At 39.8% G+C, this 15816-nt stretch overlaps 1 protein-coding gene across 1 annotated transcript in view; it reads right to left on the reverse strand.

Annotated features, from left to right (window-relative positions):
* Positions 1–5062: 5062 nt before the first annotated feature.
* Positions 5063–15816, reverse strand: part of cass4 (Cas scaffold protein family member 4) — a 24051-nt gene continuing 13297 nt past the window's right edge. The window contains 7 exon segments of the mRNA XM_085161082.1: positions 5063–7133; positions 7266–7346; positions 8372–9115; positions 9117–9665; positions 10810–10908; positions 11005–11088; positions 11745–12152. Coding sequence (XP_085017208.1) covers positions 6723–7133; positions 7266–7346; positions 8372–9115; positions 9117–9665; positions 10810–10908; positions 11005–11088; positions 11745–12152 — 2376 coding nt within the window. The 3' untranslated portion in view covers positions 5063–6722.

A 15816-nucleotide genomic window follows, 5' to 3' on the forward strand; every position in this document is an offset into this window, starting at 1 on the left:
TGCTTCGCTGTTTGTTTGTTATTATTGTTGTTGTTATTGTTTGCCTGAATTAAAAAATAAATAAAATAAAATCAGAAAATTAAAGATCTTTTATACAGAGACTGTATATGAAACATGACCGTTAGCTCTGTAGTTTTGTGATCAGATTTGGTCAAGAAGTGAAAAATATGGATGTGGAAGGTAGTTCTGTTTTATTAAAAAAAAAAAAAAAGCGATATCAATCCAAATATATTGATGGCTATTTTATTTCATGACTCTGTGGCTGTTGCTCCAGACTGCAGTTTGTCTGTTTCATTATCTTGTGACTTTAGGGTAGAGATCGATGTTATGTTAAGGTTACCGCTCCAGTTTTTAGATGAGTGTGGCTATTTTTTTTAGTATAAAAGCTAGAAGCAGTGAGATTGGGAATCAACATTTCACATTTTTAAAACCTACTGCTGAAATGTGTTGAGTTAAAGACTCAACACAATGGTTGGTGTTGAGCTGCATAAGCTAATGGGACAGAAGCTAGCCTTGAGAACTGTCTCAAGGTTGGATGTGAACTATCTTGGCAAGTTTTCACTCTTTGGGTGTAAAAACGTTCCTTCCTGATTTGTGGAGGGAGGGGTGAGCGAAGGTGCAAAGTTGAGTCTCTGTACAATGTGCAAAAATAGTGTTCTGCTACATGGAAACATGTTAGAAGTAACAACCGATCTAGAAATGACAGCTATTTTCATATTCAGAGCTCATTATCGACAAGTCCACCACCACCAGCTTGTTATAACAATGCATTAATAAATGAGTTAATGAATGATACAACAGGGTTTAATGACATTGTTTTACGAAGCCTTGTGAACTACTTGGTTTAACTTAACAGTTGTTACACAGGTGTTACAGCAAAGGTTTACAAGAAGCAGAGAACTTACAGCATTACATGCTTTTAAATGATGTTTCAATGATTCGGAAATGTATAAATACAGATGTTCACAACACATCAGCTTGGTTAAGAGTGAAAAAGCAGCCAAAATATGGGAATAAAGTCATTTCCGTTCAGTGTCAACAGAGGGCGGCATCCAATCAGTAACTGCACGTGTGAGCAGTCTAATACACTCTTATTTGTCATAAACACGCATGAGAATTTCACTTGCATTTCCAAGTAAATAATACTCATTTATCTATCGATGAGCTGGAAACGTTTGTGAGCCCCCTCCCCCTTAGTCTCTTAACCAGGTAACTAGGTGACCAGCAACAGGTTAGGGTTAGGGTCTTGGTGGCCATAATCCTTAGAGGTTACAACGTTAACTGGTTAACATGTGGCTCTGCTTTAGCCACATGTTAAACAGGCATTTTATTAGAATCTGCACATTACATTTCAGAAAGGTTCAAATACTGTAGAAACAGGTGGTTAACTAAACTCAACCCTGGGTTTCCAGCGACCTGGTGGATGTTAAGAGGTTTTATCCTGGTATTCTTTTATATTGTATGTTGTAAGTTTTATAATAGAGTGAATATAAATACTCTTCCTTTTTGCTCAGCACTTTTTGATATTGACCCCACTGATTCCAGGCCCAGTCATTTCTGTGTTTGGCTGAGACTTTTGTCTTTTCTGCGTATCACAAGTCTAAAAACTACAAAGTTATTATGTTTGCAACCCTTTGTGGCTTTTCACGTGGTCCTTTAAAATCTCACAGTGTAAACTACAATCGCTGCACTTACAGTATCCTGGACGGCAATGTTTTTGCCAAACTAAGTCTTCAGTGTGACGGTTAAGAATATGAATTAGTAGTAAAATTCAAACCGTACAACAATATATTAAAACTGAAACTTGTGTTGAGCCTGATGTACTCCCCATTAGCAAACCTTCGGGCTGAAGCTGAAGCCAGTGTCAGAGTACCAAAAACTGCAGTTCCTCTAATGGCTCCAAGAGGCTTGTTTGGAAAGGCTGCTGGGAGAAAACAACTGGACTTCTGGAACTATGGACCGCATTTACTAATATGTGCTCAGCAATGTTGCTAAACTGCACAAAAAACCAAAGTGTGAAAGCAAAATGACTCTTTGATCTGTCCTATATTGTTCTTACCACCATTAACATGTTAATAAATCAGAGTCATTCTGAACCAATAGCCCTGTACCTGTTTACCAATTGCATACAATCTGCACAACCACAATCTGCTCTCTATGAGCAAATTCATTTACCTTCAGATGAAGCAAATGAAGCAGTGACGATGTTGTAAGACAGAAGCACGCACCTCTAAATGGAAAGTCATAGAAAGTCCTGACTGAAAAAACCTGAAATAATTGTCCGAAGAGGAAGCCAGAAAAGGAACAACTTTTGAGTGTTTCGAGGCTCTGGTTAAAATAATGAAGGTTGTGAATGCTGTTTCCCCTGAAGCACTCACAGTGATGTGTGAACCTGTCTAAACTACAAGAAAAAGAAGAAGCCAACATCAATCATGATATAAACAATGTGAATTTAAGATAAGATCAAATGAGATAAGCAATACTGGAATATCTTTAGACTGAAAAGGCTCAAGCTGACACCCTTCACTCTACCAGGCCATCATTGGTTGATCTAGATGGTCAGAGGAACTTCTAATTTTGTTCATAAAGTACAAATCTAAACACATTTAGGTACATAAATATTGATAAATCACTGATTTGCATTCACATGCATGCACGCGGTTAGTAAGGCAGGACCTTTGAGCTGACCATGAGGTCCTCCTCATCCATGCACACTCCAATGAACTGAAGCAACGATGTAAATACGAGAGGGACAAAATTCCTTCACAAAAACATTCGACACAAAACACTTCAAGTTATTGTTGCTAAAGGTAGCTCTACATTCAGTTTTCCATTTTAGTTTAGTTTTTGTTACACAATGACACAGTGTCTTGTGTTCCATGTGGTTAAATTATTTCAGAACCTATAAGGTTTCTGGTGTAATACGATGCACACATAGCTCTAGATTTGTCCACCATATACTAGACGTGATACAATCACTGGTTTCTAGGGAAATGTGTATTCCCCGACGGCTTGGCAGTTGTTTCTGGAGGTTGTTGGCACTCGGTGGGTGAGATCAGCTGATCAGTGATTGCTTTGTTTGCTAGCAGATTTCTATGGTTGCCTGTAGTTTTTCATGTCTGGAACCACTTGCTAACTCCCAGCCAAATGATCAAAAGAAAAAGTGCAATGCAAACTGGAAGAAGAGAATAGAGAAGGTAAAAGTGCCTCAGAGGAAAAGCCAGCAGGTATCAAAAGAATCAAAAATTATTGTAGCTATGCATCAAATTTGAATGAACATCTCATAATTTGTGAGAAAATCTGCCAGAACTGTTGCTCGCCCAACTTCATAGACAAAACAAAAGCTTACAGGGATGTAAAACATGTATTGATTGAAAATAATCTTCCCCATCTTTTGAACAGTGGCCTCTCTAAAGGTCTTTTTGTTCATTCATTTCATTGCAGTGCTGTGTTTTTCATCACAGACATTATATACTACCAGCAGCTTTAAAGGGAAGGTTTAAAATGCTGAAGAGTGGGTGGTAAAAGGTTAACTATTGTGCACAGTCCACAGTTAGGAAAGACAGCATACCACCCTAAAGCCAGTTCCTGTTCTGTGATGACTCGGATGTCTAACAATCACTTCAGGGTGTAAAAATGTTTTTACGCTTCAGTGACAGAAATATAACGATTACGCCATTAACAGTAGTATTTCACTGTAACGCAAACGGAACGAAAAGAAACTCAAAATAGATTTTTCAAATAAGGTCCAGTATTGAAGCAGCAGAGACTGAAATATCCTGATGTTTAATCTCCAGTGTGGGTTAAACACCGGCTTCAACTATCCTAAAATGCAGCCAGGAGGATTTTTTGTGACTTTGCTTCTCTGGTAAACACTCATGTCTAATTAACAAGTTTAATTTTATATTTTCTTGTAGCCTCTTAGTCTTTTTTCTTTTTAAAACAACTAAACTTTTCTGTTTAATTGGGCCTTTATTCTTTTGATATTGTGTTTGAATTGTTTGTGACTGTTATGTCTGTGAAAAGCACCACATAAAAGAACTACTTACTACTTACCGTCAATTATAGATGATCCATGTTGTTCTAAAAGTCATGATAACCACTTCAATAAAAGTTTGAATTTAAAATAACAAAACATACGTCATCCAGTCATTTTCCTTATCTTATCTGAAGTCAGGTCACGGGGGCAGCAGGCAAAGCAGGGAAGTACAGAGCTCCCTCTCCCCACCTCCAGCTTATCCGGAAAAACATCAAGTGGTTCCCCGGCCATCCGACAGATGCGATCTCTTACCCAGGAGGTGACAGCCTCAGACGGCTCCTTTCGATGTGGAGGAGAAGCAGCTCTACTCTGTCGCTCCCAAATGACTGACCTCCTCACGCTAAGGGAGAGCCCGTCCATGATTCAGAAAAAGCTCATTTCCATCACCCAAAATCTAATTTTATTAGTGTTAATGGAAAATGCCTGTATAACATATAGGAGATAAGAATTTACTGGCTTTTGGTCATTTATGTGCGACTAGTCCAGTTGTCCTTTAACATGAGGCCAGGCAGGTCTGGATGGCTTTTTCCTTTAATAAATGAAATCATTTAAAAACTGGATTTTTATTTGCTCCGGTTATCTTTGTCTAATATTAAAATTTGAAACACTTAAATGTGACAAATATGCAAAAAAACAAACAAACAAAGTAACTAAGAAATCAGGAAGTGGGAAAAAATACGTTTTAATGGCAGTGCAGCTGATTTTGAGTTTGTTGCAGTTCCTCTGAGCATTGCAGCGTCTGATTTTGAGCTGAATTAGCTGGGATGATACTTATAGGAAAATTGTGTAACACATTCACAGAGAGGGCAAGTAATGGAGTACAAATACTTTGTTACTGTACTTAGGTAGAATTTTCTGAATTATCTTTGGTTGAGTTTTTATTCACTTCTAAACTTTTTTACTTCACTCACTACATTTTTAAACAAATATCTTTACTTTCTACTCCCCACATTTTCACAACAAGCTTGTTACTTTAGGTTTAACCCATTACAGGGAAGCTTTTATTTGCCATCACTGGAAGCCTGCAAACATCAAACTGATTTATGACACCATCCTGAGGATTAAAGTGGATCTGGAACCTCGTTTTTGGAGCAGATTTCTAGAATTTGTGGTTTCCATATGTCAGCATCTAGCCAGTGCTACAGATAGGAGAGAGCATAAATGGAGTAAGTGCCAGGTCATTTCAAATGTAACCTTTCTATCTGCTAACAGCAAACACACAAACTGTTTGTGTGCAGTTTGTTGCTGCTGTGTTTCACAGGGAAAGAGAAGAAAGAGAGCTAACTTCACTCTGGCGTCAAGAGAGGGGAAAGACAGGACGGAAGAAGAGAGGTTAGATTTGGTAAAGTAAGGACTGCTCAGTGATATTTGATAAAGTGGAAATTTAAAGCTTTTGTGTAATGTCCTGATGTTTTAAATCAGATAACAGATCTGTGCATGATGTGAAGTTGTTTTCATATTGTGAACTGTCCTGCAGAAAACAAACTGAGGCCTTACTCAGCAGTCGCATGAAAACGCTCGGCGGTTTCGTGAAGGAGTAACAGGTTAGCTTGGTGTATGCGTACGTTTTCAGTAAAGAACTGTGGTGGGCTGGTGCTCAGTGGCTGTGGTGCTCATGGTTAGAGTTATATTTGAATCTGAATTTAAGCTAATGATATTTATCACATATAAATGATATTCATGTATTTAATTTCACCTTTACACTAACTGTATACCATTAAACTTTTTGACATTTATTTCATGCTTTAAAGGGCTAATGCATGGCCGGTAAATCCCCCTCACAGTGTTTTGTTGCGTGCTTGGCCCTGCAGGAATTTCTGCTGACTGAATGACAGAATACCACAGAAATTGAAAACAGAGAAAACAGAGGCGAACTGGCTCACAGAAAGCGAGTGAAAAAAATAAATAAAACAGAAGTACTGAAAAGAACATCCAGGCAAACAGGTAGAAACAATACAAATCTTCCCCTTTGATCTCATGCAAAAGCATCATTTCAATACCAAGAACTAAGATAGCCAGCAGAACAGTTTGTAGGGGTGCAGTGTTCTCATTTCCAGGCCCTTTTTTAAAAATCTATTTTCTATAACATATTAACAAAGCAGAAAAATAAAGTTTTCAGTTGTGTGTGTCTGTGTTTTTATTCCAATATCAACAGAACTTCAATGTTGTACTCAGTCTTTTGTCAAGTAAATTTTGGGAATGCATAACAAATGTTTTTTTGAAATATTTACATAGATATTAACAAAAAGACTGTAACAACATGCTACTCTGAAGAATATATTCCATACACAATATAGTAAAAAAAAAAACAATGAAGAAAAACACAGATAACCAACAAAACTCAAAGAATATACATTTCCCATAAGTCTAGAAAAAAATACTTTATACTCTGTACTTAAAATGCATTTTAACATTGGCTTAATTACAGCATCTTAAATGTGCAATTTATATTGATACTGCCTTTTAGTACAAATGCAATACCTTTTTGAAATATCCTGTGTCGGCGGCTTTTTTCTACAGTTGTTAATATGTAAAGAGCAACCTGCATTCATCAGCAACAGCAACAGTTAGGCTCAGATGTTGTACACTATAAACATGATTAAAAAAAGAAATAGCTACATGACTGATGAATAAAACCTTCCTCTTCACATAGATCTGTACGCTTGATACCGTGGGCTCACCTTCACAGATCAAGCGATAGCCGAAAGTGCTGCGCTCTCTGGGCCAGCTGCGTTGCGAACTCTTGAGCTTCGTGAAGAGCTTGCTTATCAGGAAAGTGCAGTGCCGCCTTCTTGGTGGCCACAGCTAGCTGCTTCAGGAGAGCGCACAGGTGGTTGCTCTTACACAGGAGACTTTGGTTCGACCCTTTACGATGGGCTTCCCTGTACAAAGTGTCTACCAGTCTCTGGCCCACCATAATCACCAGCTTACTTTGTGAGATGAATTTCTCTGGTGGCTGGCCATCCTGAAGGCTTCCCACAAATCCACCAATGGCCTTTTGGAGGGCGCCAAAGTAAAGTCTACAGTGCTCTGACATGGAAGATAATTGCTTTTCTTCGGTGCCACTGCCAGAGTCAGAGGAGTGTTGCTTGGCCTGGGCAGGGGAGAAACAGAATAAAGGTAAATAAAAGCCTTCTAGACTGGTTTGTCTGCTTCAGACTAAAAATCCTTTTATAAATTAAAAGGTCTGTTGTACAGGAGTGTGTCGGTTAATGAGGAGACATACCTTCGTCGTCTCTGTTCTTGGTGTGACATTCTCTTTAGGTTCCTTCTGCACTTCCCGCTGTTTGTTTTCCTCTTTCTTAGTCTGAGGAAAATTCAAAGGCAATATATTAATAAGTATGCAGCATGGGTTTCTTGTGGCTAAAAAGTAGGGCTGCTCAATTAATCGAATTTTAATCTCGATTACGATCTGGGCTTTCAACGATCATTAAAAATGACTGAGCCAATTATTAGCCCCTCCCTCGTGCTTTACTCTCGCGCTGCTCCGTGTGGCAAATCGAGCGCACCTCTCTGCATTTCAAACACGCGTCACAACAATTAAGAGCAGCGGTCTCCAACCTTTTTGTGCCACGGACCGGTTTATGCCCGACAATATTTTCACGGACCGGCCTTTAAGGTGTCGCGGATAAATACAACAAAATAAAACTAGTACCGGTACCGAAAAAAAGAAGATTTATTCATAACACACGTGAAAAGACCAAGGAAAACAGAGTTAACGATAAAAACGATAACAAAATAACGCTGAAAACCGATAAAAACCCTGAAAACTATACATTTCACATCTGAGCCTCAACTCTCGCGGCCCGGTACCAAACGACTCACGGACCGGTACCGGTCCGAGGCCCGGGGGTTGGGGACCGCTGATTAAGAGGACCGAGGGAAGCTCGGAAAGCTCAGCAGAAGTTATTTGGAGAGGAGAGTGACTGCTGCTGGTTGAAAAGAGGTAAAAAAACTTCAGTGGTGTGGAAACATTATGGGTTCGTGGAGTCAGACGTGGATCAAGTAGACATAGTGTGTAAACTTTGCTACAGTGTCGCAGCTGCACCACAGAGCAACACTGCAAAGTTCACTAAACACAGATGTTTACATTTTTCATTTATTTTTTATATTGCAAACATTTGCACTGTTATCAGTATTTGCACTATTTTATATTATTTTTGACAATCTTTAAAGTCATTATTCAATACATTGTTATTGTTAAATAAATATCGTCAAATAATCGAGATCTCAATTTCAGTGAAAATAATCGTGATTATCATTTTTGCCATAATCGAGCAGCCCTACTAAAAAGTCATCTTTATATTATGACAGAGGAGCAGAAGTTGATACCTGCAGCTCCACGTAATCATTGTCATCCTCAGCTAAGTCCCCTTCTTGTTTGGTTTTGTCAGGACATTTTTTTTCTGGAGGATCCGTGGTGTTTACAGACTCTTGATCTCTCTGAGGAGTTCGGAACAGAAGCTTGCCATTGGCGTTGATGATCGATACTAGGCGCTTTACATCGTCTGGAATAGTTCTTGCCACCATAACAAAGCGCTCCAATTGGTCAGGTGTCTGGACCTTCCCCGGTTCCTGACTGAGCTTATTTAGAGGCCATTTGGCCTCATTCAGATTACTCACTGTTTGTTGTAAAATCACACCTGAATCCTCTATGATGGAAAGGTGTTTAAAGAGCCTGGTCTGCAGGTTGGCGTCAGTCAAACGACGGGCATTTCCTTTAACATCTAGGGCAAAGTTTAGGAAGCCTGTCAGAGAACAAACAATCAGCTCTGCTGCTTCTTTGATCTCCTTGAGATGTTTCTCCAGATGTTCCTTACACCTCCAATGACTGCTGACAAAATGCATGAGTTTGGGCACAGCTTCACAAATGGACTCCTGCAAGTCCAGCAGTTTGCGGCACGCCTCATCCTGACCGAGTGTTACTTCTCGCAGAAGCTCGGGGGAAGAGGAGCTCAGGGCCAGAGAGTCACAGGAGCTGTTGGAAGAGCTGGAGGCCGTGCTGATTCTTTGATTATCTGCTGCAGACAGATGCTTGTTTCGACCTTGCTCATCTTCACGCAATGCAGTTTGCCCTGCTTTCTTGAATGCCGTGAAAGGTTGTATAGGCCAGAAAGTTCCTCATCCGCTGCAGACGCACTCTTTGGAGCTCAAAATCATTGCTTGAGTTACCTCTGCACTCTATGGGGTTTTGATCATTGGGCTGATCGGTGACACCTTGGATGAGGTGGTCCTCCTTGGCTGGAACCACATATACAGACTCTTCTGATGGCTTCAGGGTTGGAAGTTTGTTGTAATCTTTTGGTGATACTTTTGTTGTAATTTGGATATCGGGAGATTTTGGTTTGGGTATATCATAAAGCAATATAGGTGGACTTTCTTTTCGATGTGCTGGAAGAGTGTCATACATCTGCCTGGAAATTGATTTGCTGGACAAGGTATCAGAGATGCCACGGGATGGACTTTGTTTCTCAGGTCCCACTGGCACATCATAGATCAACTCAGGTTTGCGAGAACTGGGAAGGGTGTTGTATCCATCTATCATTTTATTTCGGGATTCTGTGGCCGATGGAATGGGGATGTCATAATTTGGGTCCTGAGAAGGGGGTGGTGGGACTGGATACACCTGTGAACAAGAACAAAGTTGTTCAACACTTAAAGTGATTCTACAAGTTCTACATCTGTTTTGCGGGAAACCTGACAGTTGAGTTAGTGCCCTGGGACTTCTGTTTCCCAAACTCGATCCAATGAAGCATCTTTTGGATGTTCAGGAACAAACTTGACTCATAAAGGCCCAAATTAGCACTTCTATGTCCTTACCCTGATAATCAGCAGTACTTTGTTAGACAAAGGAGTAACAGACAGGTTAATTTTGATGTTTTGACTGATTTTCTGTATTTAAAAATAATAACAGACCACATTTATAAAAGGCACCAATCCTTGCTTCATTAACCTTTCAACATCTACCTTGCTAGTTTTGTTTTGGCCAAATGCCAAAGGAAAAAAAATGTTACAAAATATTATATCATACATTTTTACATCTCTGTTTTTTTTTTTGGTAAAAGGCTTCATGTTCCAAACAGGTGAAATTTTTATAGAAAGGATGGACATTAACCAAATCTAAACCATGTTAACCTTTGAAAGATCTTACAAAATGAATGACTTGGTAGAGAAATTTATGGAAGAGGATTAGGGCCACTGGAAAAAAGTGGGCACGTCTTTTTTTTCCCTTTTCTAGAATTCTGAGAAAAAAGTCAGAATTCTGACTTTAATCTCGGAATTCTGACTTTAATCCCGGAATTCTAACTTCAATCTCGGAATTCTGACCTTTTTTTTTTCAGAATTCTGGAAAAGAAAAAAAAAAGATGTGCTCACGTTTTTTCTCAGTGGCCCTAACAATCAAAACTGCTCCCAGCATTCATAGATGTTTACATCTGAGCTGTAACTGCAATAATTGAATCAACCGAATCGCACTGCAACCTGGGTTTGCCTCTTATCTGTAGTTAATTTTAGTTATTTAATAACTGTACAGTACTCTGTTTATAGTAACCATTGTCCTTGATGTAAATATGTAAGAAAAATTGTGTATGTTTCTGTTCTGTGTCCTGTGTACTGTTTGTTTGTATATGTGTCTTTCTGGCTGCTGTTACAACCAAATTTCCCCTTGTGGGACAATTAAAGGATTATTCTATTCTATTCTATTCTATTCTATTCTATTCTATTCTATCCTCTTCTGTGGAAATTCATCCTCTAAAACATCTGAAACTTACATAAGAGTCTTCTGGACTGCTACACATTAAAGTCTCCGGAGAGTTAAGGCCCTTCTCCAGAACTTGCTTTCGTGGCATCGGTGTAGGAGGCGTTGTCTTCTGCGAATAGCACATTAGAAAGAAAATGAAGCTGTCGGACCAAAGCCCAATCAAATAGTATCATCTAAAGTTATCTTGACTTTGAGACATTCTTACAGTGTAAAGGGAAGCTCGTTTTGGTTGGTTCGGCACATCGTACACCTTCCCATTTGGACTGGATGCTGTACTGAAGGATGAAGGCTGCAGACAAAACAGTCAGGCTGTAATATTGGAGTGGACTGGCAGCATTTGCTCTGCTTTGATCAAAGCCACTTTCCCCCCACTGACACATGCGTTAACACGTTTATGGGGACAGTGTTTGCTCTGAAGCCTGTTGAGAGTGCTATTATTCATACACCTTGCCAATTAATGCAGCTCTGTAATGAAAACCATGCTGTTCAGCGACAATTAGGTAGCTACTGTAGAGAGAAACAGGACTTCCCTGGAGCAGGAGAGGAAATGGTGAACATGCGGGAATATATCCCCCCTCCTTCTGCTGCAGAGGCAGCCGTACAGACACTTCTGTTTTTCTGGGGTCCCTGTCAGCATGTGCTGCTGTTTGCAGTTAAAAGTGTCTGAAGTCTGTGTCTGTTTGGCTTTTACAGGCCCATAAAGACCCCAGTGCTGCATGCCTGTCCCCATGGAGAGGCCCCTGGTCTCCATCTGCAAGCTCTTTTGTCAGCAGGGGTTTCATTTCTACAACATTTCTACCTCTCTAATCATGAGCATTAACACTTCCTAAGAAGCATGAATGACTTTGACCTTGGACAAACACACTGGCTATCAGCTACAACGAGCTCCTTTCCAAAAACTGCAAAATAATCATTTTCTAAATATAGAAAAAAAACGACTTGTACCTTGTGTGCTTCGGGTCCTGCTGTGCTGGGCATAAATCCTGGTGCTTCTGGACCTTTTGAAGCCAATAAGTGAGCAGAGGGGACCTTGTAGATCACATCCATGCGTTCATAAGCAGGACTGCTGGTGGTTCTGGGGATGCTGGGTGTCTGGTAGATATTTTGCACACTGTCATCAGTTTTACCATGAGTCGACCTGAGCACTTCATGCACTGCTGGTGTCACCATCTGCGGTAAGAGCTTTAGTCTGTTTGCAGGTGCCAGGCCATGTCGTCCATACAGAGAGCACATCCACCACCCGCTGGTTCCAGCCACGTTTGGATTTATCACTGTGAGGATGTCGCCCTTTCTAAAGGCCAGTTCATCTGGACACTCTGCTGTGTTGTCATACAGAGCCTTTGCTAATTGGTTCTAAACAACAACAAAAAAAGAGAGACAAATGAAATAAGGGTTAGAAGGTTGCATGTGGTACTACCACACAGGAAATAGGCTGTGGTCACGCATAATGGTATTTCCTCTTGCAAAATGTTAGTCGAACTCAGTCGTCAGACTCACAGGGAAAAAAATCATAACCCGATTGAAGGTCTAATTCTTCAGTGGCAACAATGCCAAGCTCAGCTGCAAACCCTACGCTAGCCATAGTCCTGCGTTTTAGGAATAAGCAAAAAATACTGTTAACAGCTTCTGATATGCAGCACTTATACGTGCGTTTTGTTTCCCGATTACCAAGAGTTGGAAAAGAAACTAAGATGACTTATTATGATGGAAATGGTGAAGGTCAGGATTATTACCTGTAATAACTTAGACTTCAGAGATAAATTAACTTGTTAACTTCTTTCAGTGACTTATTTCTTTGCTTTCACTTCCAGATTGCACTTCCTATCGAGAGAAAAATAGAAAAGCTTCCTCTTGTGGGCGATAGATTTTGCTAAACTTGTTTTGAATCCCAGTTGCGCTTTCTAAAAGAAGAAGGGCTGCTGGGTGTTGTGAACGTTTTGTAGTTAAAACACTGCTAAGCATTGGTAAGCATCGTTAGCCATCGTTAGTTCTCGATTCCATAAAAGCACACAGCTCTTCTATGTGTGACATGTGCATATATAACATGTGGTGTGTGAGAGTTTCTTGCAGCTTAAGCCTTGTTTTCTGTGGTAGCCGTGTTGTGGGGAGACATTCAGTATGAGAACACAGATGTGACACACACACACACACACACACACACACACACACACACACACACCTAAACCAAAACCAGTGGGCAGTGTTGAATGCATAGCAAATAGTGGTATGGTGCAGCCACCAACACAAAAGAGGACAGAGAGTGCAGGCACTAACTTAGCTCATAACTCTGTTTTCAGTTCTTGTGAATATCGTGCATATCAAAGGTTTTTTCATCTATAAATTTAATTCACTTCGACAATTTTGAAAGGAGCATGGAGAGCCAAACCACTTATTTATAAGCAAAGACGGGGACGTTGCTGCTGACATTATTGGGTTGTGTCTTAAATCACGTTTTTAAGACTCGAAGATTTTAAGCTGAAAGATTTTTTTAAAAAGACGTGTGAACAGTGTTGGGAAGGTTACTTTTAAAATGTATTCCACTACAGATTACAGAATACATGCCCCAAAATGTATTCTGTAACGTATTCCGTTACGTTACTCAATGAGAGTAACGTATTCTGAATACTTTGGATTACTTAATATATTATCATGCTGTTTACAACTACATGAATGTACTATTGCTGTGATTTATTACTGTTACTGAAGGTCCCCGGTTCCGAACCGTAGTAAAGGGACCTCTGACTAATACGGTGGGTTCTGTGTCGGGCTCATAGCCAAAAACTAGCTTTACTTTGTTGTCTGGGTCAACTTTGCTAGCGAGAGACATAGAGAGGCGCTGAAAGGCTGCTCCAAAGGAACTTATTGTTTTTGGAGGAAAACACGAACACGGTGTACAGTCGAGTCTTAATAGCTTACTTACAACTGGGCTCGTCAGGCATCTCTTCTTGGCTGCAGTGGTTATTATTATATTTACATGCTTCCAGCTCCCGTTTTTGCTCGATGACAACTAGTACTTTTCGACTCCCCTTTTTCTCCCACCTGGCGCTCACAGACACATAATGAGTATGGCAGTGCATTCTCCTTGCAGCACGGACTACACTACCCATGATGATACATTCTGCATTCTGCCTATTAGCTTAGCACAACAACAACAAAAAGGCCTCTCTCACCCAGGAAACACGCAGAGCGAGAGTGTCGCCCTGTAACCATGGCAACCGTAACGCTGCCGCCTGGAACTACAGACAGTGTTGCCAACTTAGCGACTTTGTCGCTATATTTAGCGAGTTTTCAGACCCCCTAGCGACTTTTTTTCTAGAAAAAGTCGCTAAAAAAAGACGTGAAAGCGCATATCGCTTGTACTCTCAACAAGCAGCGGGTGCTGTAACGCAGTCAGTTCTTATTTTACTCTTATGCTGTTTTGTGGATCAGGTTTAAAACTACTTATAAACACACACACACAAAGTAACTCCACCAGAGTGCCTATTTCGGGTCACTTTTGCCGGTCAAAGCCCGGGTAAAGAAGCAGGGTTGGAATTGTGACATTACAAAAAACAATAATTGCTAAAAGAAATTTAATTTGTAGTTCTAAATAAATTCTAAATGCATTTAGGACTTTTTTGCTCACTTTATGTCTCGTCCACGATGTTATTTCTCTCTCCAGCAGCGTAGGTTACAATTACATTAGCATGACCAATTATGCAAATTAGGTGATGACGTCATTTGGCGACTTCTAGCGACTTTTAGGACAGCCAATAGCGATTTTCCTTACTGAGGAGTTGGCAACACTGACTACAGAACGTAGCTGTCAAACAAACCCAAACAGTCCTGACCCGCCACAATATGAAACAGGGAAGTACCTCCGTGTAATCCATTTATTTCAACAAAGTAACTGTATTCTAAATACCACCTTTTTAAACGGTAACTGTAACGGAATACAGTTACTCATATTTAGTATTTTAAATACGTAACGGCGGTACATGTATTCCGTTACTCCCCAACACTGCGTGTGACATGTCTCTCACAAGTCATTAACTAATTATCAAACCATAGATAAACCTTTTTAAAGTGTTATCATGCAGAATTTGTGATTTAGCCCATAAACTCAGGAGCGTTGATGGCCGTATATACAGCAGTGCTTAAAATATTTTAACCATCATATCAGGCTCTAGTTAACACTGACTTGAGTGCTAAACAAAAATAGAGAACAACTTTTTTCTGGTGGTCATGCAGGTTGTGCATAAACTTCTGGGTTTCCATGGTAAACTGGTGGGAGACCAGCATGTGAGGCAGGATGCTGCTGGATCAGCCTTTACTTTGAGATCAGCTGTGATCTGAGCTTCACAGCTAGCATTAGCAAGTAGATAAGCTTCAGTGATGGGTAAGAGATGACTTTTCTCTCACTTAACAGCTCGGTCAGCATATGTGATGCAGAGAAGATCAGTCGTTAACTTCTTTAGCATTTCAACAAGGAAAGCTGTTGGTCTAGTGTAATAAACAGGCACCTTCAGATTAGCTGACTGAATGAGACACGATTCACCAGCCCACACTTTACCTTCATTTTCCAATAATATTCACTGTAGACATTGACAGTTAAGCATGTCACAAACTGCTCGAGCCTTTTAATTCAGCTGAGTTAATTTTTTTTATTTGTATATTTTCATTTACTGTTTTTAAACAGTAAATCAGGCCTGTGTTTCTGTTTATTTTCAGAGATACATGATGCCCACAGGTCAGCCATTACAAACAGATGATTTATTGAATATAATGCTGGACACTAAACAGAATATAAAGTATTTAAAATGAGCTTATGGTCTGAAACATACGCAGCAGTAATATTCATCCTTTTATTTATTTTTTCATATTTTTATTGAGAGACAAGTGTACATTAGTTTACAATGACAATACAATCTGTTCCCCTCACATATTTTTTAGTTTTTCTTACATGAACAGATACGATAATACACACCCACACACACGCTTAAATAAAATTGAAAAAACAAACAAACAAAACAAAACC

Source organism: Neolamprologus multifasciatus, chromosome 5, assembly GCF_963576455.1.
Source record: "Neolamprologus multifasciatus chromosome 5, fNeoMul1.2, whole genome shotgun sequence".
Taxonomy (NCBI): domain Eukaryota; kingdom Metazoa; phylum Chordata; class Actinopteri; order Cichliformes; family Cichlidae; genus Neolamprologus; species Neolamprologus multifasciatus.